This window comes from Bos javanicus, chromosome 19 (genome assembly GCF_032452875.1).
Source record: "Bos javanicus breed banteng chromosome 19, ARS-OSU_banteng_1.0, whole genome shotgun sequence".
NCBI classification, from domain to species: domain Eukaryota; kingdom Metazoa; phylum Chordata; class Mammalia; order Artiodactyla; family Bovidae; genus Bos; species Bos javanicus.
In genome coordinates, this window is record NC_083886.1 from 30,029,340 (window position 1) to 30,056,551 (window position 27,212).

The following is a 27,212-nucleotide window of genomic DNA, read 5'->3' on the forward strand; positions in this document are numbered from 1 at the left end:
TACCCCCATAGCTCTAGCATGCGTACTCAGTTCTGTCTGACTCTTTGTGACCTTTTTGACTGCAGCGCACCAGGCTCCTCTGTCCATGGGATTCTCCAGGCAAAAATACTGGAGTGGGTTGCCATTTCCTCCTCCAGGGGATCTTCCCGACCCAGGGATCGAACCCGCATCTCCTGCAGTGGCAGGTGGATTCTTTACCACTGAGCCAGCCTTGAAGCTCCCATAGCTCTAGGCACAGTGGGAAATTCCAGGTCTACAGTGTGGTTACCAGACTGCTGTCTGGCTCTCTTCTGAGACAGAAGTGCCCTGAGGGCAGATCTCTGTCTTGTCTGCTCACACCACAATCTGGTCCTTTTAAAGGCTTCAGTTGGCATTTGTTGAAGGAAGAAACGGCTGCCGCTCTCTGGGTGGCATTTGAAGCTGCAGAGTTTGCTGTGTCAGGCAGCAGCCAAGGATGTAAAGCTTCCCCTACCCTTGGGCTGAGGGATTCACCATTTCTGTAACCCAGGCTTTCTCACACTTGGCAGTATTAGCATTTGGGGTGGTATGACTTGGCTGTGTCTGCTCTGTGCTGGGTAGGACTTTGGTGTCTGTCCTCAAGATGCTGATAGCAGCTCCTTTGGCAGTTGTGACATCCAAAAATGTCTGTAGTAATGTTGTCCAACGTCTGCTGGGGGACAGAATGGCCCGTGGTTGAGAACCACCGCTCTAATCCCCTACCTGGAATGTTCTGGACATTTCGTGTGTCACTTAGTAGGTCTTGTGGGCCTCACCTGGCAGCCACAGACCAAATTAGCAAAGGAACTGGTGATGGAGGCAGCCCCTTCCCCCTCCAACCCTGTAAGTGCCCACTGTGTCCCACCTGCCCCGGTAGCCTGGACATGTGGAAATGTGTCCATTCCATTTAAGTTGTTGAAATCCTGACAGCAAGTTGCTTAAAAGTGTCAGGCGCTCAGCTGAGCTAGAGAGACACCTGAGATGTTCGAATTTGAAGCAGGTGACTTAAACAACAGGTCTAAAATGATAGTAACATTGAAATCTTTAATCAGAAAGAGGCTTAACCAGTGAAAGTGGTGACTGCCCTTAGCTCCATTTTCCTCATGGAATGGTCCACTGATGGAGGGACAGCTGGATCAGACAGTTAGGGGCTGGTCTCACCAGTAATGAGTGAGGGGTCTCATGGCAGGTCTGAGAACTGTGCTTCCATGGGCACTCAGGCAGCCCAGGGCTAGGCACTGTTTCCTGCATACAAAGCCCCCAGCCTGCGGGTGGAACACACAGGAGCCGGTTATTTGGGGCAGTTCAGTTGCAGATACCTGAGTCCAGAGTGCCCTGCTGTGCTGCCAGACTAACCCGGGCAACTTTTCTCAGAAGTGCTGACCTGGAAGGGGAAAATGTTAGGATGGATCCTGTGTGCGGGGAAGGTGGGGAGGACCCTGTGTTCCGAGCTCTGAGGGGACCCATTGAACAAGGCCCACCCTGTTCCACGAGCTCCCCTGAGCCACATGGCATTCAGGGGAGCCAGGACCTGAGTCTCTGAGAGACAGGGCCAGGATCCAGCTTAGCAACATGTGCTGGGTTTTCCCAGGGCCTGGGAGAGCCCTGGGGGGACTGGGGTTAGCACATCACACCTTTCAGGAGAGGGCCAGCTCCTGTGACTGGTAAAACCAACAAACTAACGGGTTTGTTATCAAACCAACAGGGGCGGTTTCAGTCGCCATGGTGTGTGAGGTCTTACTAGGCCTTCCTTGGGGTCCCAGAAGGAGTCCAGAGCATCCTAATGTGGGTTCTTCTCCTTGGAGCACTGCAGTCCACTTGAGCAGACAGAAGCTAAATCAATGAGTTAAAGCAGGAGGACAAGTTTAAAGGAGTTCAAAGCCACAAGAAATATCACAAATGCCACAAGGCTATGCCTTGGTGGAGGGTGTCAGTCCCCCACTTATCCTATATTTCTACCTATCTACCTACCTAATCTTTCTACTCATCCACCCACCCATCCATATATCCACCCACTTACCCATCTACCCATACACTCATCCATTCATCCACCCATCATCCATCCATCCACCTACCCACCCACCCACCAGCCCATCCATCATCCATGTGTCCCTCTACTCAGCCACCCACCCATCCATCCGTCCGTCCATCCATCCATTCATCCGTCCGTCCATCCATCCATTCATCTTCCCTCTTGCTTTCTTATTTTTGCTCTTTCTCTCATTTGTACAGTGAAAGCATATCGAGGTCTGCTGTGGGCTGGAAGATATAAGGGTGAACACTGTCCGCATCCTCCAGGAACCATCCCCACTGAGGGGAGCATTTGTCCCACTTAATGTAAGAGCTTGCTCGTCTGCCCCATCCATCTATGATACCAGGAGCCCCTGTCTCCCTCAGGGCCTGTGGCACTGGACGTGGCACAAAGCTGGAGCACCTACCTGTGTGTTGATTGAACCACCTGGAGGTGGTGAGAGGTTGGACAGTCCAGGTTGGTGGGAGAAGTTCATAGAAGCTTAAGGAGTGGTGGTGACAGGTATGTGTGAAGAGGCTTAGAGGACCTTTCGATAGGAGAGGAAAATGGGACCCATCTCCTGAACCCCTTTCCCTGCTGGGTGGTGGGTGAGGAGCTCGCTTCCTCCTTCCTCTTTCCGAGTGTCCCCATGTCATGCCTCTGGGTCTGAAATGCAACTGTCTGTGACGTGTCCTTGGCGATCTCCACACAACAACTGAAGGAGGCATGGTGCTTGGGGTGCAGGCCAGACCAGCTCCCTTGGGTGGCTGGTCTTTTGGTCCCAGGGGTCCCCCTGGTCAGGGTGCAGCGGTGCTCCTCTAAGCTGTGCTGCCCTCTGCCCTCCCTGGTCTCCCAGGCTGACCTCTCCATTCTCACAAACCTCCCCTTTCCTTCCCGCCTTGAAATCTGATAACAGAACTAATACCCAATATTTTTGCCTCCAAGAGAGGCAGGAGATAAACAGGAAGGCGTGAGGGATTAAGGTGTCTTTCCAAGGAAGGGGCAGGAGACAGGCTGGGAGCCGGGTGACATCCCTGTGTACAGCCGAGGGCTCCAGATGTGAGCTGCTTGGCCCGACGCATTTTTCCATTTGTGCAGAGAAAATAAAACAAAGAGAAAAGAAAACAAGCCGTAAAATGCGTTGCAGAAGCCTGAGTGTGGGCAATGGTCACTGATGTCCCCTGACAGCTCCAGGAGAAGGGGGGACAGGGTGGGGGGCAGGGGAGCCCTGCCTTTTGATGTTCAGTCTCTGAGCTTTCTTTTGTGTGACCAGTTGTTTGAGAAGAGCTTCGGTTGGTGGAAGGTGCGTGGAAAGTAGAGCGATACCAGCCAGAGGTTTCCCTTGGAGTGGGGAAGTGGGGTGCTGAGCTCCCAGGAGGTCACGGGGGACAGATGGGCTGACTTTGCAGATGTAAATACCAGCTTAGCATCTGCCTCTGAGATGGACCAGAAGATGCTGCTCCTGAGGCCTTTCTCCTAGCCCAGAGGCCTGAGGAAGTGTCACCCTGGAGATCCTTCTAGATCCCTATGTCAGGCCCTGTGACTTCTGTCCAAGTAGAAAAGATCTGGATTCTGATCCTTGGTCTAGGGCGAGCTGTTCCTTCCAGGGACCTGGGTCCTTTCCTTTGGGGCAATTGGCCAGGAACTGAGACCTGGGCTCTAGTCCTGGGCCCCCATTTCCTGGCTCGGTGGTCCTAGGCTGGTAGTTTGCTTAACCCCTCAGAGCAGCACCCTCTCCCCAAGTCTGGCTGAGTGAGTCCCCAGGGACTGTGAACTTGTATCATGCCCTGTGCTCCTGGGCAGGGCATGGCTGAAGAGGTTTCTTTGTATCTAGTTGAACTCAGCCCTGAGGGCTGGAGATGATGAGGGGAGACTTGTAAAGCTCTTGGGAGTCATTCTTTGGCCTAATTTGGCTTCTGGATGCTGCTTCCAGACTTCAGGCTTAAGCTGAGGTCTTTTCTCTTGTATCACACACAGCACGTCCTCTAAAGCCCTCATCCATCTCTACTTGTAAATAGTGTGTCATTTGGAGAGTGACTCTAGGAAGAATATTTAAAGAAGTTTATCATAACATCAGAGAGAAAAATGAAAGAGGCAAAAATTTTTAAATCACCAAAGTAGTATGTGAATAAGAAACTGGTAAAAATATTTGCAACTGGTATATAAAACATACAAATACAGTAGATGTCATCAGAAAAAAAAACCCACCTTATTTGAAAACTGGGCAAATGACATGAACAGGCAGTGCATATCCAAAAAAAGAAATATAAATAGAAAAACAAACACACGGAGAAATGTCCAACCTCACTGGTCATCAAAGACATACAAATTAAAATTGTGTGTTTTCCAGATGAATTGGCAAAGGTTAAAAAAAAAAAAAAAGGAATGCTGATACCAAATGCATATTGTTTTTCTTTTCAGCAGTATGGAGAATAGGAAGTAGGAGCTTTCACATCCTGCTAGTGGGAGAGTAAACCAGGACAGCCTTTCTTGAGGGCAATTTGGCATTTGGGATCTTGAGTTAAAAACACCAAAATTTAACATAGCAATTCTGCCCTGAGAAATTTACTGTATGACAGTCCTCAGAGCAGAGTACACATATGTGTGTTCAAAGGTGGTTACCCCTGTATTGTTTATAATAGTGAGAAACTGGAAATAACTGCCCAACCCGGGAAGGCTCTGCTTTTTATTTTGAATTTTTGGCCACACCTCGTGGCATGTGGGATCTTCCTCAACAAAGGCTTGAACCCACACCCCCTGCATTGGAGGGCAGAGTCTTAACTACTGGACCACCAGGGAAGTCCCAAGGCCCAGCTTTTCACTGCATGAACTTCTGTTTCCAAGGAGCCCATTTCGTGTATTCACGTTATCTGACATTAAAAAATATTCATCATCATGCGAAAATACCTAGGAAGTGAGAGGTACATGGATGATCCATGTCTGTCAGAAAGAAAGAGCTCCACAGCTGAGTAAATGTTAATTAAAGCCTGCAGGGAAAGCCCCGATATTAACAGCAGTTGGTGGAAATTTGAGTGTGTGTGCATGTTTTTTTTTAACCTTTCTGCTTTTGTTTTTCAAGTGTCTGGTATTAAATATATATTTAACAATTACATAAAAGGTGATTTAGAACTTTCCTGGTGGTCCAGTGGTTAAGACTCTGCTTCCAATGCAAGGGGCACGGGTTCAATCCCTGATCAGGGGACTAAGATCCCACATGCCACGTGGTGCAGTCAGGGAAAACAACAAAAAAAGCTATTTAAAACAAGCTTATCACAAAAGCAAAAGCAAGTTGCATTGTAGAGTGTGCAAGATTAGGCCAGATTTAAGCTGGAGATAACCCCGAGTTAGAAGCCTAAAGAAGAAACAGGTAACAGTGTCACAGGGTAACATAAGGAATGCTGAGTGCGGGGGCCCTCCTGGGTGCCTGGGGAGCTCAGATCCTTTGTGAGTAAGCTGGGCGGGCGGAAGGTGAAGATGGGCCTGGAAGTGACATTGAAACCAAGAAAGGGCTGATGGAAGGAGGCAGTCAGATGAGAAGGGGGCTTGAGAGCAGAGAGTCCTAGGAGGGAAGGAGCAGCACATGCCTGTCCCCACAGAGGGGACGGGTGAGGGGTCCTCATATGTGGCCTGCTCCAGAAACTGCAAGGGTTTGACACAGCTGAAGCCTAAGAGGAGAGGGGGCTGAGCAGAGCTACAGTGGGAGAGAGGAGCTGGACCAGTTTATACAGAGCCCTGGAGGCAGTGTTAAATGATTTTGATTTTATTCAGTGGGGAGCCACTGAAAAATTTCAAGTAGGTGCTGGACATCCTCAGACAGGGGCTCAGAACTCCTGTCCCGGTTATAGTGTTGGGAGCCTGGAGGGCTCAGTGGGGCGGGGGTTGGGGGAGGGCGGTGTCTGAGATCTGATGGATGGAGAGCAGTGAATGGGTCTGGGGGAAGCGCCTCTGGGTCCACAAGAAGACCTCGAAGCGGAAGCTGGAAATGTGGATTTGCGGGTCAGGAGCACAGAGGCAGTCACTGCTGTGAGGGGTGAACCAGGCAGACCCGGGAGAGCATCAGAGTGGAGGGGAAAAGTCCACAGGAACACTAGTGTGGGGAACAGGCAGAGGGAAACAGGATTAGGCAGAATTGTGAAGGCCAGGGGCGGGATGCTGAGGGCCTGTCTGGAGGACCTGGCTGCCAGGAGTGTGGCCACCACGCTGTGGGAGGAAGTTCTGCAAGTTGATGGCAGGAGGGGAGATGGTGCAGGAGGAGGTGGGGAAAAGGAGAGTCCAGGCCAGTGTCTGGAGCTCAAGGACGTGCGGAGTGTGCACGGGTAGAAGTGATGCTCAGAAGCAGTACGTGCATCTGCTTGGGCTGCGGTGATAAAATGCCTCCCGCTGGGACGCTTAAACCAACACATGTATTCTCATAATTTGGAGGCTGGAGTCAGGATCAAAGTTTGGGCAGGTCTGCTTTCTCCTGAGACCTCTCTCCTTGACTTGCACCCCTGCCACCTCTCTGGGTGTCCAGACTTCCTCTCTATAAAAAGAGGACACCAGTGCTTGGACTAGGGCCCACACTAGTGTCCTCATTGAAACGAGAGAGGACCCCATCTCTAGGGTAGGTCCTCTGTCTGCCAGTGAAGTAAAAGTCATTCAGTGGTGTCTGACTATACTGTCCATGGGATTCTCCAGGTCAGAATACTGTAGTGGGTAGTCTTTCCTTTCTCCAGGGGATTTTCCCAACCTAGGGATCGAACCCAGGTCTCCCTCCCACATTGCGGGCAGATTCTTTTTTACCAGCTGAGCCAGCAGGGAAGCCCAAGAATACTGGACTGGGTAGCCTATCCCTTCTCCAACAGATCTTCCCGACCCAGGAACCAAACTGGGGTCTCCTGCATTGCAGGCATATTCTTTACCAACTGAGCTATCAGGGAAGCCCTCTGTCTGCCAGGATGTCTCCAAATACAAGTTACATTTAGAGATTCTGGGGTTAGGGCTTCAGCATATGAATGGGGGGCAGGGGAGGGGCACAGTTCAGCCCATAACAAGCAGGATTTGGGCACAAGAAGGATGCCAGCTGCACCTCCCAACTCTGACTGGATATAGATAGAGGGTGGGGGTGGTGATCCTTTGCAGAAATTGAACCATCTCCATGGGGAGGGAAGCAAGTGCCTGGCGATGGGTCAGGCACAGTCAGGTGGTCCGTAGGGGCTGATGGATGCAAACAGGGGAGCCTAGGAAAAGCTCCCAGAGGAAGGGCTGGCTTGAGGTCGGGCCGTGGAGGAGGGGGAACTGGAGGGGATGTTCAGAGTCTTCGGTGGCCGCCTCCTGACCGGAGTCCCTGCCTCTCACAGCCTGTAACTGCAACCTGCATGCCCGGCGGTGCCGTTTCAACATGGAGCTTTACAAGCTGTCGGGGCGCAAGAGTGGGGGCGTCTGCCTTAACTGTCGCCACAACACGGCCGGCCGTCACTGCCACTACTGCAAGGAGGGCTACTACCGCGACCTGGGCAAGCCCATCACCCACCGCAAGGCCTGCAAAGGTAGGCGGGGCGAGGCCCCGGCGCCGCCTCTATCTTCCTATATCTGTCTATCTATCTATATCTGTCTGTCTGTCTGTCTCCCCCTCTATCTCTTTTATTCTTATCCCCATGCTGAGATCATCGCATGCGTGCACGCCTTTTGGAGGTGTAAGCCGGAACAAAGGGGCGGTGGAGACGCGACTCAGGGAGAAGAAAGGGGGGTGGTGATCCCCGCGAGGGTGCAGGGCTCCCGGCCCCGCCCCGCCCCCTCTGTCCGCACAGGTGTGCTGCATACCGCAGGGCGGGGGTCATGTTCCCCCGGCTTACTCTCGGCACAAAGGACTCTCTTTCACCAAAACCTCGCAGATGCATTTCTTTGGAGGTGTGCGCCCACCACCCTCCACCCCACCCCTCGCGGCCTCCTCCAGCCCTCAACACTCAAACAGACGCGCACCTTCACAGATGTCGGCAACTTGGGGAGGGGGAAAGTGGGGTGAGAGGCAGGGGTTCAGAAGGAGCATTTAATCCACCTGCAAACAGTTTCACTTCTCAGGACAGAAAATTAAACGGAGACGGGGGTCTCTATTTTCGTTCCTTGAAGCAAGCTGTAATGTTTTAACTTTCTGCTGTTTGTTTTCTCCCACTAACAAAAATGAAGCCGTGATCAGATGACTCCAAGGAGTTGATGAAATGCCAGGGAATTTAGTGACAATGGGGGAGGGGAGAAGTGCTCCCCTCCTCCTCCCCACCCTGCCACATGCATTTGTTTTTGGGAATTCCAGGAACCAAGGCCCTCTGGGTCCAAAACTCGGGGCCTAGGGACACTGCTTGCCGAGAGCCTGACTTCCTGGGAAGATGTTCATCGCTGAGGGCTCTTGGGCCACAAGCCAGTGTGGCTGGGATCCTCACAAGGGCCTGTAAAGACCCTGAGGCAGGAGAGACCCAAGCCAACCTAGGCCTGGATGAGGAGCTGCAGCAGAGGAGTCCTTCTATGGCTACTGCTTAGCCCTGGATGAAGCCAGAGTATCATCTTCTTAACAGGAAATCCACCAGATGTTGGGCACTTGTGTGCAGTACTGATTACATAATTTGTGGGCCCCGGTGCAAAATGAAAATATGGGACTTCTTCTTGTTCAGGAATTGCTAAGAATTTCAAAATGGCAAGCAGAGTTTCAGCCTAGCTTGTGCCCTTCTGAGTGTGGGGCCCATGCAGCTTGCCCTACTGGTGCAGAAAGCTTTTCTCTAAAAAACAGATTCCCAGTCTGTCTTCTCCCAGAGAAGTCCCTGAGATTCCAAATAAGCAGAGATGAACAGAGTGGCTTCCCTCACACAAGGTCTCTTTCCAGTTCTGTGGACCTAAGGCTGCCTCTGGTGGTTGCTGAGAGAAATTTAAGCATTAAGGTAGCTGGGCTGTTTTCCATGTTAAAAACAACCGATCCAGGTGAGAAAGCCCCAGGAGAGTTTGACCAGAAATTGAGAAAGATGACCTGGGAAAACGGACTCAAGAAATATCCACAGTAGCAGGAAGGCAGGGGCACCAGGGAAGGAGGGCTTTGGGTTTTCAGAGGAAGTAGTTGGAAAGTGGCCAGTGCCTTGTGCCCAAGTGTTTTGTTGTCTTTTTTCTACAGAAGAAATTGAAGTTGAGGTCTTATAAACAACTGGCTGCACATAGATTTCTTGGAGACTTGGCCAAAAAAATTTTCTCGACGGGGGCCAGTCAGGTGGGCAGTCCTGTGCCCATGAATGAGATCTGGGCTCTGTTTGGAAGGGCAGTGGTCACTTCCTGTAGTGCCAGTTTCAGCTGTCAGAGAAGGAAAGGCATGTCCCCTGGAGAGTCAGGAAGGAGCAAGGCCTTGGTTATCTTGCCATCTGCATCCCCTCCCTTTCCTCTGTTGCTGTGGGGAGGGCCGAGGGCCGAGTGTGGCCTGACAGTGCTCAGAGTGAGATCTCAGAAGGCCACAGGGTCCTGGGAGCCTGCAGACCATCCTCTGGGGCTCTGCCACTCTGGTTCAGTGGTGTGGAACTACAGGCTTCCTGTGCTGGTTTCTAGGAGGAACAGGTTCAGGCAGGCGAGGGTGGGGTCCTGGCTTCTTTCAAATGCTCTGGCTAGCCTGGGTGGCTTTGTCTTTCCTCCCAGCCCTGGACAGCAACCACTTTGATGTTAACTCTGAGAGAAGGACCATGGAAGAGGAAAAAAATGTAAGGATGGAATCTGCTCAAAAGAATACTTGCTTATCCTTCTGGGGAAATGTGTTAGGAGAAGTGAGACTGTCAGTGCCTCCTGATTAGCAGGGGAGGACAGTGTTTCAAGGATCCTGCCTCCTGATTGGTGAGGAAGAGCATTTCCTGAAGGGCTCTGCTTCATGATTGGTGAGAAGAGACAACACGTTGAAGATATCGTCTCTGATTGGCGAGAAGAAGAATGTGACCTGAAAGGTCCTGCCATTTCACTCTGAGGAAAGGCATCTTTTGAAAGTTCCCCATCTTTCCTCTTAGCTCTTTTTTTTCCTGATGTCACCTGCCCTTAGAGATGTGGGAACTTGGAGTCCACAGTTCCCCCCACTCATAAAGACCCTGGGATTTGTGGGGAACCAGCTATAGTTCAGAAGCTGGCAGGGGAATGTGTACCCTCGAGATCTTCAGACAGGGGTCTTTGTCATCACCTTCGGAGAATTCCACTGTCTTGTCTTCCCAGGGCTGGATGGTTTAAGGAAATGGTTCCTTTGGTGGCAGCATTTGATCCCAGTATTTTGATCCCTGATGGTTCACTGTCAGAGACTTCTAGAATCATGTAGATTGTAGCCCTGAGGTGAAAGCTGTACTTCTTTGCTGTCTCAAATGCATTTCATGGGGGAAATGGGACAGCCAGCAGTGCCTCTTGACTCAACTCGGCTGTTGACCTAAGGGTGCCTGGAAATAGTCATGGGGGCCCCTTGAGCCCGGACTTCCCAGGGACTGGGAGGAGCCCCGAGCATGGGCCTGAGGCCACCCATACACTGCGGGTGATGGGCTGACGCCTGACCTTGTTCAGTTGAGAGCAGGGGTGGACCCAGACAAGAACAGCTTGGAGCAAGGGCATTCCATCCCAAGCATCATTATGCCATCCCCCCAAGGGAAGTTTCGTAGCAACAAGTTTGTTGGGTTCTTTCTCCCCTCCCCTAGTTTGGAACCAGATGGGGGGCTGGCAGCGCTAGTGCATACAAAGGGCTGTAGTCAACATGCCCAGGGAGCAGGCGGCTGCACTCTCTGCCATTCAGCGCGATTTCACAGCCCTGGGAAGGCCTCATTATGGCCTGGGCTGTTTTCCTATACAAAGTCAGACGAGATGAGTTTCTCCCCTTTCTCTGCAGAAGGGTGTGTGAGTGATACTCGTCCTGGAATCTGTCAAGAGGGATAGGCGGTTTTGTTTACCGTTTGTCTTCTTTATGGACTCGGGGGCTCTTTTTCTTTAGAGCCAGCAAAGAAGACGTTACCATTTAACCATTTCAGCCAGGCCTCCCTTTAAACGATGTTAATTTATCATCTCCTCAAACCATCTGTGATGGGTAAAGACATTCCAGGTGTCTCCCGTGAACTGAATTGTGATGAGAACGGAGAAATTACCCACGGCATCCAGCGCCCGCCTGGCTCAGAGCGGCCTGTTTCTTGCCGTCATTGCCCTGCCCCCTTCAAGTTCACAGTCACCATGGCTCGTTGCAAGCCGCTGAGAACGTGCCTGAGCCCTCGGAAGCTGTGGGCAACAGTGGACCTGTAGCCCCCGGGGGTCCCCAGTCTGAGCAGAAAAGCTTCTGCTTCTCCCCCACACCCCCCCCCTTAACAGGGACATTACTTGGGAAGGAACTTCTGCTACCAGAAGAGCAGCAGGTGGTCCCCAGCCCCAGGCTAGGAATTGTCCCATCTGAAAATGGGGATTAGTAACAGTCCCTTCTTGGGACTTCCCTGGTGGCCCAGTGGGTAAAACTCCCTGCTCCCAATGCAGGGGGCCCAGGTTAAATCCCAGATCAGGGATCTAGATCCCACATGCTGTGACTAAGAGTTCACATGCTGACACTAAAGATTCTGCATGCTGCCAGAGAAGATCCAAGATCTGGAGTGATGCAACTAAGACCTAGCACAGCCAAATAAATACATATTAAAATGATATCAGGAAGAGACATCACTTTGCCAACAAAGGTCCATCTATCTAGTCAAGGCTATGGTTTTTCCAGTAGCCATGTACGGATGTGAGAGTTGGACCATAAAGAAGGCTGAGCACCAAAGGCTGGTTTCGAATTGTGCTGGAGAAGACTCTTGAGTCCTTTGGACAGCAAGAAGATCAAACTAATCAATCCTAAGGGAAATCAACCCTGAATATTCATTGCAAGGACTGATGCTGAAGCTCCAATACTTTGGCCACCTGATGCAAAGAACCGACTCATTGGAAAAGACCTTGATGCTGGGAAAGGTTGAGGGCAGGAGAAGAAGGGGATGACAGAAGATGAGATAATTGGATGGCATCATCAACGCAATTGACATGAGTTTGAGCAAACACTGGAGATGGTGAAGAACAGGGAAGCCTGGTGTGCTACAGTCCATGGGTTAGCAAAGAGTTGGACATGGCTGAGCAACTTAACAACAGCAACAATAATAATAATAGTCCCTCATCCCAAGTGTTACAGAGTTGATTAAATGAGATGATGTAGAGGAGGTGCCTGGCACATGGTGTGCACGCCACACCAGGAACTGTTACAATCATTGGTACAAGCAGAGGAAAAGTGAGTAACCAGAGCTGCTGTTACTGCCAGCGTGCACACCACGTGGAGACCATTGCCCAGGCTCCCCACGGCCTTAGTTCTTTCCGTGAGCGTGGTGCCTAGGACAGCTGGCCCCTCTTACTTGAGGGGCTTAAACCTCATGTGGACTTGAAAGCTGATTCCCACCAGACTGCACAGGGCCCGAGGAATTTGCCCTAATTCCATTGCACACACTCAATATTAGGAGCAAAACTGATAAGTGGCTGGAACAGCAGAGCTGGGTGCCTGGCAGCTGCAGGCAGGGGTGGGGGTGGGGGGCTCAGCGGAGAAGATGGGAACAGGTTGGGTGTGTCCAGGTGCGGTTCTGAAGGTGCCACTAAGAAAGATCCACAGCATCTGAGGGCCCTCGGGCTGAAAGGCAGATGCAAGGCCCGAGCTGGTCCCCATTACCGGTCACCCTGGTGCTCTGGCATCTCCCCCACCATCCAGCCCCTGCTTGCCTGCTGGACTCTGTGCATCCAGTGTGTGCAGACAACACACACACACACACACACACACACACACACACACACACACATCTGAACCTTTCACCTGTAAATCAGCTGCAGGAAGACTGTAGTTAACTATTAATAGATCACGGAGGGTCAAATAACCCAGTTTGGGATGCCGGGGCTCCCCCTTCCACTTCCTGCTGTCTGCACCTTCATCCGAAAGTGTCGGGGGAAAGAGAGGTCATGCAACTTGAAATGTGTCTTCTTTTGTGCCTCCTTAGCAACTGCTGGGGGGAGAAGGCGATGGCACCCCACTCCAGTACTCTTACCTGGAGAATCCCAGGGACAGGGGAGCCTGGTGGGCTGCCGTCTATGGGGTCGCACAGAGTTGGACATGACTGAAGCGACTTAGCAGCAGCAACTGCTGGGAGAAAGAAAAGCAGAGCCTAGGAGGAGCGGACAAACAGCTGAGATGAAGTTTGCGGATTACCTGTGGATTTAAATTATCCTCATCCCTCATTAGCACAGAGAATTTGGAAGTGGGGAGTGTTCGTTGTTGCGGTTGCCACTGATCTCAGATGTGAGGGGAGGGTCTTTCCTGCGCGTCCCTCCTCCTCTCCTCCAGATTTAGGGTCCATGAAACAGCCTCTTCCCACAGGGAGGGCGACACAGTGGCCCTGAGCGTGTGCACTGATTGAACCCGTGTCCATGGATCTCCTGCCCTACATGGGAACTGGGGGTCCAGTGGTGACCAGCACAGACAGGTTCCTGTGGAACTTATGTTCTGGAGGGAGGTTGATGATAAAGAAGAAACAGTAAGCAGAGGATTATTATAGATTGTGGTGAGTTACATGGAGGAAATAAATAAGCTGGAAATAGTGTAACTGGCAGTGGGGAGGGGAGGCTGCTTTGCAGGGCATCCCATGAGGACCTGTCTGAGGATGGGGTGGACTTCAAGATGAGACCTGGGGTTCAGGGGCAAACAGCCATGGGGACACCGAGGAGCGGTACCCATGCCTGAGAGCAGGAAAGGGCTGGAGGGCTGGAGGGCTCTGAGTCAGAAAGGGAAAGGAAAGGGCCAGTTCTGAGAGCCACGGGGGCCGCCAGGAAGGCTAAGATCAGTGACCAGACTGATACTCACAGTGTGCCTCGTAAGAAGCTTCTGCTGTGAACGAGCAGACAGGGGGAAGTATTTGTACATCACGTATCCGGCCAAGGATTTGAATCCAGCTTATGTGGAGAACTCTCAAAACTGCACAATAAGGCAATAACAACCACTCAGCTAGAAATGGGCAGAATACTTGAACGGCTACTTGGTGAAGATACAGGGATGGTGGATAAATGCCTCAACCATCATTCTTCTGCATTAGGGAAATGTAGACTAGAACCATGGCGAGATGCCACCACCCACCCATTGTTGCTGTTCAGTCGCTAAGTTGTGCCCCAACTCTTTGTGACCCCATGGACTGTAGATCTCCAGGCTCTCTGTCCTTGGGATTTCCCGGGCAAGAATACCGGAGTGGGTTGCCATTTCCTTCTCCAGGGGATTTTCCCAACCCAGGAATTGAACCTGCGTCTCCTGCATTGGCAGGTGGCTTTTTCACTCCTGAGCCACCAGGGAGAAGTGAAGCATAGAGCTGCCATAATACCAAGCAATGCTTCCTCTTGATGTTTATCCCAGAGAAATGAAATCTGTGTTCACACAAAAAAAGGCACATGGATGTTGATAAAAGCATTATTCACAACTGGCAAAAACTGGAAACAGCCCAACTGTGCTTTGGTGGGTGAATGGTCAAACAACCAGTGGTATGTCCGTGTTGTGGAATCTGGCAGTGCACATGGACACGCTGTTGACTGACCTGGCAACATGGATGCATTTCAAACGCATTAGGCATGTGTGTGTGATAAGTTGCTTCAGTCGTGTCCGACTCTTTGCGACCTTATGGCTCCTCTGTCCATGGGATTCTCCAGGCTAGAATACCGGAATGGATTGCCATTTCCTGCTCCAGCGAATCTTCTGAACCCAGGGATTGAACGAACCCATGTCCCTAACATCTCTTGCATTGGCAGGTGGATTCTTTACCACTAGCGCCACCTGGGAAGACGCACTGGGCATAAAGGAGGCCAATTTTAAAAAATTACCTGCTGTATGATTCCATCCACCATACATCCTGCTGCTGCTGCTGCTAAGTCACTTAATCATGTCTGTCTCTGTGCGACCCCATAGATGGCAACTCACCAGGCTCCCCCATCCTTGGGATTCTCCAGGCAAGAACACTGGAGTGGGTTGCCATTTCCTTCTCCAATGCATGAAAGTGAAAAGTGAAAGTGAAGCTGCTCAGTCATGTCCGACTCTTTGTGACCCCATGGACTGCAGCCTACCAGGCTCCTCTATCCATGGGATTTTCCAGGCAAGAGTACTGGAGTGGGGTGCCATCACCTTCTCTGACCATACATCCTGCACCTCCATAAATTCCAGAATAAGGTATTCTGAAAAGATCCGGGGTTGCCGGGCGTCAGGACAGGGGCCTCACTGCAGAGGAGGGTCAGGGCTGCCTGCCTCCGGGTCAGCTTTGTGGGGGCTCTCAGTAACCCCAGTGCACTTCTCATAGCTGACAGCACAGATCTCAGAGACCAGAGTCCAGCCCAGTGCAGCAGTGCATGGTGTCGGGCAGGGTGCCCCATGGGTGTGGCGCGAGGGCCTGGCATGCCTGGCGGCAGGAGCATGTTCCTGGTCCCCTGAGCTGAGACACTGCAGTGGACTGCAGCGGTGGGGGTGACGGTCCCCGGGGACAGGACACTGCCCTGGATCTTAGCCTGTTTGGTTGGAAGCAACTTTAGTGCAAGTATAAACCTCTGGTCTTAGAGATGAGCTACCCAAGACTCAGAGCGAGGCACTAGCCCAGGGTCACACCGCATTACTGGCAGGGAAGGATCAGACCTGGGTCTCTTGACACCCATATGAAACCATCTGTGTGTCCTTAGCTGTTCCTATCTGGCTGATGACCCCAAGCAAGGACAGTCTGGCTTCTCTGCGCCATCGGGCTACCATCCAGCCCATGTGTTCATGAGAAACCTGATCCGGCCGCCTTCTCAGGGCCCTGGGCTTCCTCCTGGTCTCACCTTCCTCTTCATGGAAAAACTCTCTGGTGGATTGTTTCCCAGGGCCAGGTTCTGCCTGCTGCGTGCAGATGATGACTTGCCGGGGAAGGGCCTGACCTCCTCCGAGTGGAGTGGCTGACATCCAGGGAAACGGGAGTCACCGAACCAGGCTTCCTGCAGGAGAAGACATTCTGACCCAGAGCCTGTTCTCGGAAGAATCCGGGAGGCTCTCACTTTGTCCCTTTCACCAGACCCCCCGCCAAGGAGAAGACTTCTACTTGCTCACGTCCACATCCTCCCAGCTCAGCCGCCCTCATCCTCTCCCCTGCCCCCTGTGGTGCTGTGTGCGCCTGCGTGTCTGAGAGTTGTAGGAATCTATGTGTGTTTGTGCGTCTGGGTGTGTTTTGGGTTTTGGAGGATACAGCACAATCCCTTTGGCTTTCTTTCTCTAAGGACCAGGGTCGTAGTCTCCTGTGTAACTGGTGGGCAGCTCAGACCCTCTTCCTGTGGGCATTACTAGCTGCATTCTCTTGTTCAAGGTTGTAGAGAACCTACTGTGGGCTGTTGTGATTTATCAGTTCTCCCCACACCTTGAAGCTCATCCTTCTTTGCCCAGAAGGTATAACTTAGCTTTCCGTAATCACGGGGTTTGAGGAAAACTCTTTACTTTGGGGCCATTTAGCTGTGAATTGAGAATGAGTGCAATGCAAGTGTCTGTGTCGGGACTGCATTTGGCCGCACGTAAGAGATGCCACCTGGCCTTGGTTTCAACAGGGAAGGGTGTATTTCTCCTTGCAGAATGGGAAGTGCAGAGGGACACACAGGAGAGGGCGAGGGCCCTCCATGACGAGCTCAAGAGATCAGGCCCTTTCTGTCTCTCCACTCCTGGCCTCCTCAGTATAGTCATGCTAATTTCACAGGCCGGTGCGAGGACCAGAAGGACGCCATGTGGGGGTGTGTATGGCTCAGGGGTCCGAGTGGCAGGGCTGTGTTGCAGGAGTGCCCACCTCTGAGGATGGTCCCCCCACCATGGCAGTGACCTGAGTAGCCTCCCACTCACCGCCACCCATGCCTCCGCCTGGACCCTCTGGGACTCGGCTGACTTCTCTTCCTGGAACAGTGATTTGCGTGAAGCACAGGGCAGCCCGCTGCTTCTCTCAGACCAAGGGCCAGCTGCTTGGAGTCTTTGCAGATCTTGAGAGAATGATTTGGAAACTGCACAGCGAAGAGCCCTCTCCTGTAACCAAAGGCTGGGCCTAAGGACGTGCCTGCTCCGTGAAGCAGACACACTGCCCTGCCATCACCGAGTTTGGCCCTCAGCTCTGCCCGTCTCAGCTGGCGCCCGGCTCCTCCCTGCCAGCTCACCAACCCCAGGGGGCTGAGGGGTCCCCAGCTTTGAAGGGCCTCAGGTGAGGGCGATGCACTCTCCTCCCCCCAGATTCTGCTCTGGGCCAGCTCCTGCCTCGATGAAGATGACCTGGGCCTGTGGGTGACTTGGCTCGGACCCTCCAGTGACCATGCAACCTTTGGTGACCCTCTCCTGGCCGAGTCCAAGGCCCAGAAGTCACTGGCACACAGCTGTGTTCCGTTAGCACGGAGGGGAGGATGTCTTGGCGTGGGTTTCAGGATTACCAGCAGGCTTGCGAAGCTGGCCAAGGGAGGTCAGCTGGCAGGAGCCTGGGGAGTCCATATCCTCCTGGTGGTGCCCACGCCTGCACCAGGGGCTCGGGACACCAGGCGCCTGTGCTTGGACCTTTGCTGTCACCAGGCCAGCTCAGAGAGGCCTCCGTGGCCCATCGCCCTTCCTGTCACAGGGATGGATCTAAGGTCATTGGTCACTTCCAACCATCCCCTCTTCATAGCATCATCCACAGTGTACTTTGAGGCTGAGTGAAAGAAAAGAGGGAAGAAGAAGAAAAAAACATTGGGAAATGAACTTGAATTTAGGATAGATTTGACAGGGGTTTCTAATAGAATGTTTGCTGCTGTCCACAGGGGCAGGATTGGGACAGTTCCATTTCCTCCTCTAGGCCTTGTCCCCTGCCCTCCCCTCACCTGGCTTGGAGTACCCCACCCCATGCCCCCTCCTCCCCCAGACCCGTACTCCCAGGGTTTCCAGAGGCTCTCACGTGTCCAGACACAACTTCAACAAGCAATTCCTCACATTCCTGTCCTTTCTGCACCCTTGGCCCTCCGCCTTCCTCTTCCTAATTCTCCGGGGCCCCTCCTGGGCCCAAGGCTGGCCAGCGGGGAGAGGCCGGGTCTTCACCCGCGGCCTGGCGCCCTAATGCTGAGCGGCACCCGCTGGGGAGGTGTTAGTGTAGCTCTTCGGGGAGCACTGCTCTCACTTATTCCCGTGGATACTTTTTCCCCATTTGGAATAGAAACAGAGCAGCTCTGGCACCAAGTGAACGTGCAGCAGGTCGCCCTCCTGCAGACAACTCCTCACCCTCTCCAGGCTTCTCTTCCCTGGGGGGAGGGCCAGGGAGACCCCAGGGGAGTGGGCGAGGGCACTGGCCTCCTTCCTGCCTCCCCTCCTTTTCCTACGCTGAGTCCACTGCCTCGGTCCAGGGAGGTAGGTGTCCTGTGTTTGCAGATACACAGTTCTTGCTCAAGCCTCATGGAGTTAATGGGCATCGAGTTCCCAGGTGACACTAGTGGTTAAGAGCCTGCATGCTCATGCAGGAGACGTAAGAGACGTGGGTTCAATCCCTGGGTTAGGAAGACCCCCTGTAGAAGGGCATGGCAACCCACTCTAGTATGTTTGCCTGGAGAACCCCATGGACAAAGGAGCCTGCGGGGCTACAGTCCGTGGGGCCACACAGAGTCGGACACACTGAGTACACATAGCACGATCACTAGTCCTCTGTGTCCAGACACTACAGACGGGGTGACTTAAACCATAGACACTCATCAGGATTTTGGAGGCAGAGAAGCCCAGGATGGAGGTACCAGCTGATCTAGTGTCTGATGGAGGTTGCTTCCTGATTTGCAGACCGCCACCTTCTTGCTGTGTGCTTGTACTGAGAGCTCTTTCTCTCTTCCTCGTCTTCTGAGGGCGCTGATCCCACCATGAGGGTCTCACCCACGTGACCACATCTACCTGATTACCTCCCAAGGGCTCTGCCTCCTAATGCCATCACATTGGGGGTTAGCTTTCAACATATGAATGTGCAGGGGGGATGGAGTCATTCAGTCCATAGTAGGGGGCGTGTCCCCTTAAACTCCTCTGGCCATTTTGTCACTGGGTCCTGGAAATAGGGATGGAGCCTTGGGGTGCAGTGTGACAGGGTGGGCAACCGCAGCTCTTTAGCCCATTGCAAACCTGGAGGAGGGGTGTGGGGTGCAGCAACCCCTGAACTGAGAACCAGGGCCTTGTGGCACTTACCAGTTTGGCCAGTCCTTTTCTGCAAGGCCCTGGGAGGTTCTGTCACCTCTAAGTCTTTAAATTTCATCAGGGCCTTTAACTGAAGGATAGTTGTGACTCTTCCTGGAGCTACAGTTGATGGGTTTTGTGATCCAGAAGCCTGCATCTCAGACTGCCTGCCTGCCAGTCAGATTGGCTGGACAGAGCAGAGTGAGGGCAACAGCCCTGGAAGGGACACTCCTTGCTGACTCCCTCTGAGGTGGCAAACCCCAGGGCTCCATCAGGTCCCAAACCCTGTCCCTCCCACCCAGAGGTTAGCAAGGATGCCTGGCCGCTAGGAGCTGGCTGGGGGCAAAGGAGCAAGAGGGCACAAAGCAGCCTGTCAAGGGCAGGTGTATCCCCAAATCTGACTCCTGCCCTCCCACTCAGCCAGGGGCTGTGAGGTGTTCCTCCTGGGCCTTCAGAAGGGCACCCCAACTTGACTCCTCTGCCCAGACTGTCCTTTCCGGTTGGTCCATTCTGATTTTCATTTCCTGTCTCCAGGTAGGCAGGTGGTCAGTGATCAGAGCTTCTGGAATGTGTGTGGGTTGGCCCCCCGCACCCCGCTCAGCTCTTCCCCTGGGGTGGGGTCTGGGAGGGTGCCGCTAGGTGGGGAGGCCCTCGGAGGAGGGTGTGCTCTGGTCACTCCCACCGTCTCACCCCCTCTGTTGTGTGTCCTCCACAGCCTGTGATTGCCACCCCGTGGGCGCTGCTGGCAAGACCTGCAACCAGACCACGGGCCAGTGTCCCTGCAAGGACGGCGTGACCGGCATCACCTGCAACCGCTGCGCCAAGGGCTACCAGCAGAGCCGCTCGCCCATCGCCCCCTGCATAAGTATGCGGGGCGCCTCTCCTCCCGGCTGGGGCTCAGGGTCACCCATGTCAGGGGGCCAGTGCTCATTGAGGTGGATCTCTGCACTCACTGGGGCCCTGTGTGAGACCCCCAAGCCTATGGGAGTCTCAGCAGAGCCAGCCCGTTCATGGCTCTGTTCTGACAGTCTCCTGCTCCCGGGGTGCCAGGGGAAGCATATCCACCTCTTCCTGTATCCACCTTGGCCCTGGGCCTGGGCTGGGAGTGAGGTCTGGATCAGGGGCTGCTGCTGTGGGAATTCTAGGCCCCTCTGGCCTGGCAGAGTCAGAGCAGAAAGAACAGACTCCAGGCGGGGCACCAGTGGCCTTTAGGAAGGATGGCAGCATCTCTGAGGGTTCCAGAGGCCCCTGCAGGCTAGTGGTCAGCCCCTTAGTTGCTGGAACTTGGGGAGAGAGCTGGGGTGGCTCAGGGCCTTGGCTCGGGAGAGCTTTAACATGTTAAAACTGCACAGGTGTCACGAGCAGAGGCTGGCTGGGCGCTGGCCCCTGGCCTCGGCCTGTTTGATCCTGAATACAGGGCTGACCTGAACCAGAAGGGAGGATGAAGGAGGAGCGAACCCCAGCCTCCGAGGCAGACCCCAGGCACGAGGCTGCCTCTCCGGAGCAGGGCTTAGCACACCCTGCCTGGGGATTTGGCTCACTGCCTGGTTTTATGTGGCTGGCTGGGGTTTTTTTTTTTTTTAAAAAAACCTTTTAAAAATGATTAAAACAAAAATTAAAAGATTACTAATTTACGACATGTGAAAATGATATGAAAGGAAAAGTTCAGCGTCTGTAAATAAAGTTTAATGGGACCCAGCCGGGCTCACTTGTTCATGGACTGCCTGTGGCCACTTTGGGGCTGTGACGGCAGAATTGAGTAGTGGCGACAGAGCCCCTGTGACCTGAAGGGCCCAAAACGTTTCCTAGCTGGTCCTTTGCTGGAGAAGTCGGGCAACCCCTGCTTTATGGTTTTCAGTGTCCTGTAGCTCTGGGTGGGCACCAGCTTCTCAGGTCAGATACCAGGGTCTTGGAACAGACAACCTGAAGCAGAGCAGGAGGCTGGGGCCAGGCAGCTGCTTGGGGTCCTTGGAGTGGGCCCTGGATCTTGCAGGGAATCTGCTCCCCCCTACACTGGGCGGGGACATCCCACACCTCACCCACTTGACTTGAGTGTGGCCGCATGTCCAGGACAGTCCGGGCTGCGTGGCTTCCAGCAGGTTTTACAACCAGGAGATGTTGCCATGGTAACAGCGGATACCGCACATCCGAACCACGGGAAATTGAGCCTGTGTCCATCCAACCTGTGTCCAACCTGTGGAGCAGGTTGAGATGGTTTTCATGACGTCTAATTGTCCGGGTCTCAAGCTTGCAAGGGTCTTTCTCTTCTGGCCCTCTAGAAAGCTGACCATTTTTAGAAAGCTGGGAGGAGATCGGCCCCACCATCCGAGCTTGTGAAAACATAGGAGAAGCAAACGAGGTCTCCTTGCGAGGGGGAGTCAGGAGCTGTCACGTTCCCAGAGTGGCTGGAAGCAACATTTCAAATCCCTGAGGGGAAAGGCCTGGAAGTGGAGCTGATGTTTCAGAATTAGGGATGGAAACCTTGGGAGATGAGAAAGCATCCCGCTTTCCAACACGCTGTATACCTTTTCCCTTCCTCTTGAAAAGGGCGGGCTGATGCTGGGGGTGAGCGTCACTGCCAACCACCTAGAGACCCAGGATCTCCATCCTGGGATTCCTGTGAGTTCTTCCTGCCAGCACCAGGTTTCAGGTGTCCAGACAGGACCTTGGACTCTTGTATCTGTTTGATCACAACTCTGGGAGTCATGGGGCCCTCTGCTCATGTCCTAGAGCCAGGCCCGAGGAGTGGGGCTCGGGCAGCCAGGGTGCCTCCATGGCCACTGGCCCCAACCCTTTCCTGGACTTGCAGGATTAGGCTGGGCTGTCTGGATTTCCCTCTGGAATGTTCCTGCTGGGACCAAGTAGCTCATGAAGACTCAGAGAGAGCCCAGCTTCTTAATGAGCTGCTGTAACAGGGCACCTGTAGCTTGCTGTCGATGATAAAACAACCTGAGAGTAGAGGTTCGGCTCCATATCGAGGGCCAGCCCTCTGCCTGTTGCTTCCGAAGGTGCACAGCTGGCTTCTGCGGGTGACCCTCAGGTTTGCCCCCAGGCCCGAGTTTTCCATCTTGACCACCCACCAGGACCCAGGTGGCGGCTGATCTAGAGTCTGGGGGGGGTCCAAGGGAGATCTTAACCCCTAGCAGTCAGGTGGTGGCCAAAATCAGTGGGGTTCGTGGAGGTGACTGTGACCCCACACTCATACGGTCACTCAGCAGGGGAGGTGACTCCCTGCCACTCAGGGAGTTTGGGTTCTTAGTTTGGCCCCGACTAGAAAGAGAATCTGGAGCCGTGAAGTCTGGGTCTTTCCTAGAGACTGGCTGAAGCTCCTCTCCTTTTCTGAGTCCAGGACCGGAGCTTGTAGGAACGCATTGCTGTTCTCAGTAGGCGAGGAACGGTCCCAACAGAGCACACTTCTCTCTGGCCCTGCAATCTTCTGTATTGTCAGTCTGTTCTCCCTGCCGAGAAAACACCTTACTCTTGAGGTGTGAGCCTGTGGGAACCTAAGCCAGGGTGCAGGCCCCTCTTTGCATGTGGAAGACACCTCCCAGCACCCTCACATGCCACCCCTGCCACAGACAGCTTCCCCACCCATAAGTCAAGGTCAGCCTGAGCTCAGAGTCTGTTGATGATGAGTAAGGGGGGCCTAAGGACCCCTCTCTCTGCTCCCGGCACCGAGGCGAGTAGATGGCACCCAGAGAGCAGAGGGGGCAAAGTCCTGCCTTCCCCTCCTCCAGTCTCTGCCAGCTGGAGAGACAGCTTCCAGCTGAGAACAGGGTGGCCTGGCCCCTACGCCAGGCTTTCCCTTCCTCCCTGACCATCATCTTCCGGGGTGAAGAGTGGGACCAGGAGGGAGGGCTCAGGGAGGTTGGGAGGAATCTGCACTGTGCTCTTTCTTCTCTAAGGTCAAAAATAACGTGTTCTGACCTTGTTTCCCTTTCCCTCCACCCTGAACCCCACAAAGAGATCCCTGTGGCACCGCCAACCACTGCAGCCAGCAGCGTGGAGGAGCCCGAAGGTAAGTGGTCCCCTTGCTGCTTTCTTGCTTTTGCTGTGGGGTGCGCTGGGGGCTGGGGAAGGGAGGTCAGAGGGGCCAGACTCCCCGGCCACCAATGGGGCGCTGGCTGGTATCAGTGGTTCCCCTGGGCTGCACTGAGCAAGATGGAGCCACATGGCATTTTCTGCGATGATGTCCTTTCTAAGAATAAAGGGGAGGGGGCTTTATTAGTGCCTAGGGCTAGCTTGCCTTCCAAGCCTGGGACCCTCAAAGCCATGGTCCTCCTGCTCAGCCAGTGAGGGGAAGAAGCTGTCTTCTAGCCCAGGGCCATCCAGGCCAGGGTCCTGTAAATTCCTTCTTGCAGAGACGGAAGGAGATGGGTGGTGGGGATGGAAAGGACATTCTTAGAGCACTGGGATCCATAAACAAAATGAGGAGGGGTATGAATCGGGACAGGAAGAGACTCACGCTCTCACTGTTCCTTCCCTCTAACTGAAATTAAGAGTTTCCAAAAAAAAAGAACTTCCCTGGTGGTCCAGTGGTTTGGACTCTGCACTTGTACTGCAGGGGGCATGGGTTCTATCCCTGGATGGGAACTAAAATCTCGCATGCTGTGTGGCCAAAAAAAAAAAGTTTCCTCCATTGCAAAGGTGGACCACAAACCACAGCCGGGTCAGCAACATTGGAGATTTGGCCACCTGCAGAAATCCCAGCCGTTTTCACATCATGTTAGAGTTGGTGCAGGTATCATGAAATATTATTTATGCTTGCTAATTGCTTAAAAATGATGAAAGTTACCAGCCCTGCTGTGGGATCTTGATTTATAATCATTAATAAAGAAACACATACATTACATCAGTGTACCATAAATCTGGGGTTTTGAAAATATTTGGGTAAGTGTACTTCAGTATTGATTAGTTTCCTTGGTAGTCTTGTGGATTTTATTTCTGCATTTAGAAATATTACTGGGAGAAAGGGCCCATGGACGTCACCAATCCTTGGTACAAGAAGGGTCACCTAACCCTGGCTTTGGGCACAGAGAGGGCTCCAGCCTGGCTGGAGGGGGCACCAGGTGGAGAGCAGGTCAGGCTGTACCCAGTGCCGTGGGCCTGGGGTCACATGGGGCTTTTGCGTACTGGTACTTGGAGTAGGGAGCTTCCCAGGTGGCTCAGTGGTAGAGAAGTCGCCTGCCAGTGCAGGAGGCACAGGATGCATGGGTTCAGTCCCCGGGTCTGGAAGCTCCCCTGGAGAGGGAAATGGCAACCCACTCCAGTATTCTTGCCTGGAAAATCCTATGGACAGAGAAGCCTGGTGGGCTACAGTCCGTGGGGTCTCAAAACAGTAGGACATAACTCTGACTAAACAACAGCTTGGAGTAGGAGTGGGCATGGGGGGCAAGAATGGTGACAGTGGAGCCCCTAGGGGACCTCAGAGTCAACTCGGGGGCCCCCTTTGCTCCTCTCCTGGTTGGCCTGTGGGGGAGGCCCGGGTACCGGTGTGATCACCTGAATGCTTTAGAATAGACTGGATTGTTTCAAGTATCGGCCGGTCTCTGGGAACTTGAGAAAATGGATTCAGAACTTGGATATGCATAGTCACCAAACGGCCCTCAAAGAGGAAAGGCCAGAAAATTTCAGGGAGTGCTGGAGGCCTCACTGGGGAGAACCAAAGACATAGTGGACTTAGGTTGCTGGGTCCTCAGCACCTTTGGTTGAGTCTCGGGGACACTTACAGGAGAAATTGTGCTGGGAAGGGGCTGGAGGAAACAGCATCATGGGTGCCTGGGAGGACACTCTTTGATAAAAAACAGATTCAGAGGGACAACCCCAGTTCATCCAGCTCCTGGGCTTCCCTGATAGCTCAGTTGGTAAAGAATCCACCTGCGATGCAGTAGATTCCGGTTTGATTCCTGGGTCTGAAAGAGCCCCTGGAGAAGGGATAGGCTACCCACTCCAGTATTCTGGACTGGAGAATTCCATGGACTATGTAGTCCATGGGGTCGCAAAGAGTCGGACACGACTGAGCAACTTTCACTTTCAGAGCAGTTGAAGCGAGAAGACACTTTCAGGTCATGGAGTCCTGCTTCTTGCTTTTGCTGTGACATGAGCCCCAGCAAAGCTCACCAGGATGAGCTCCTCAGGCTGAGAACACAGCCCATCCAAGGTCAAGGCAGATCTTCATGGTCTCTCACTCTCGTCTCCCACTTTTCTGGTCCTTCCAACCTTGACTTTAGGTTTCTCACGGTGGTTTTTGGCTTTTTCCTTCCAAATTCGAAACGTGCAAATGGAATAGAGGAGAAGCAAAAAAACAACTCATGAGATTTCTCTACAGGCTATGAGAAGCTGGTATAAAGCTCAACCAAACAAAAGATTCCTGGGCAACTAAGCGGTAGCATCTTGCTTTGAAAAAACTTTACTAATTCTCAGTTAAGTTTTCTCATTCCTTTTGGTTTTGTTACTGTTTATTTCCTTTCTTTCTTATGGACCTTGGAAAACACAATTTCAATGGAAGCAAACAGTCAACGAACACCCTTGACAAAGTGCTTCCTCCACCGAGGGGCTAGGTGAGCAAGTGTGATGCCTGTCGAGATGCTGGGTCCTTGGCCAGACCCGTTGTGACCTTCTCTGGGTCTCCGGATGCCCGGGATCTCTCATGCTCTCCCCAGGGAACTTGGGCCAGATCCGGATCACGGGCTTTGGGACTCTGGGGTCTGCCACAGCAAAGGCCTTGCTCGCCTCGTCTCAGCAGGAGGGAAGTTGTGGGCAGGAGGCCAGGGGGCCCCCTGGGAAGCGCGGCCTGGGAGCTCAGTCCATCCGAGCCTGTCGATTCTTGCAGTGTTTGAATAGGGAAGGCCTCCATGCTGGGCTGCCTGAGAAAAGCTTGTTTACTTTTGCCTGAGGAACGAAGGAGAATTAATAAAGCCGAGAATTTGTCCTGAAAGCTGATGGACATAACCTTACCCTGAACCCACCCATCCCCTTGAAGGGCCAGTTCTCTCTGGGAATGCTGTCCACCTGCTCGCTGAGCCAGCTGGTACCCCATTCTGGGGGGAAGGGAGGCAAGGAACCGTGTGCCCGTGGGAGACCTGGGGCTGGGAGGGAGATAAAGACCACCCGCTTCAAACCCACCGATTTGTAGTTGTAGTGACCTCTACCCCTGCGTCCCCTTGCCATGCATCAGCTCCAAGATATCGGTCTATCTGCATGTTTGGTTTGTAGAGGCTCCTGGGTTTAGCAGAATAAGCACTGTCTCAAAGCCAGGAGATCTGGGGTTGATCCAGCATTGACAGTGAAGCCTTGAACAGAGCAAAGGCTGCTTTCTGCCTCCTTGAAGGATGAAAGGATGGGACCACTGGTCCTGGGCCTCCCTGCCCTGCATCTTCTGGGAGGAATGAACTTCTGCTAAGCTTTCTTCTTCCGTGTCAACACCTGCTCACTCCCCTGCTCCCTCTGGTGATCTGCTTCTCCCACGAGCCTCGAGCCTCGCATGCCCCCGTGGGCAGAAGGTGCAGGTAAATAGTTAACACCTGGCTGGAGGTGGGGCCTGATTTCTAGCCTTTGCTGCTCTTCCTGGTGTAAACCAAGCCCAGGTGAGCCTCCCCACTGGAAATAGTATGTAGACGCCTTGGGAACCAGAAAACCAGAGAGAGGCAGGGCGGCCTCTGAGAAGGCCAGGCGCTGTTTGCTTGCGCTGGCCTCCGGGTCTGAAGGGACATGGCTGTCGTCCGAGTGGAAGCTGGACCCCAGATGGAGGTAGGAGAGCGAACAACCAACGCCTGGGCTCCCGCCACCTCCCAACTGGTCTTGGGTCCTCCCTGCAGCCCAGCTGCACTTACCCCTTTTAGGGCCCCATGTGGTGCCCTCTGCCAACCGCTCCAGTGGCCCAGCCTGGGGGTAGGGGTAACTTCCAAGGCCTCCCACCCCCAGCAGCCCTTCAGGGGAGCCAGGCAGCTGAATCTACATGAGCCAGCAACCCCCCAACTCAGGTGCTCCCAGGTC

General features: G+C 53.4%; 1 protein-coding gene across 1 annotated transcript in view; it reads left to right on the forward strand.

Annotated features, from left to right (window-relative positions):
• NTN1 (netrin 1) overlaps window positions 1–27,212 on the forward strand; it is a 188,709-nt gene that overhangs the window by 112,542 nt on the left and 48,955 nt on the right. Inside the window, exons 3-5 of the mRNA XM_061391036.1 lie at window positions 7,348–7,536; window positions 19,933–20,082; window positions 23,182–23,235. Of these exons, the coding sequence (XP_061247020.1) occupies window positions 7,348–7,536; window positions 19,933–20,082; window positions 23,182–23,235 (393 nt within the window). The remainder of the gene's footprint in view (window positions 1–7,347; window positions 7,537–19,932; window positions 20,083–23,181; window positions 23,236–27,212) is intronic.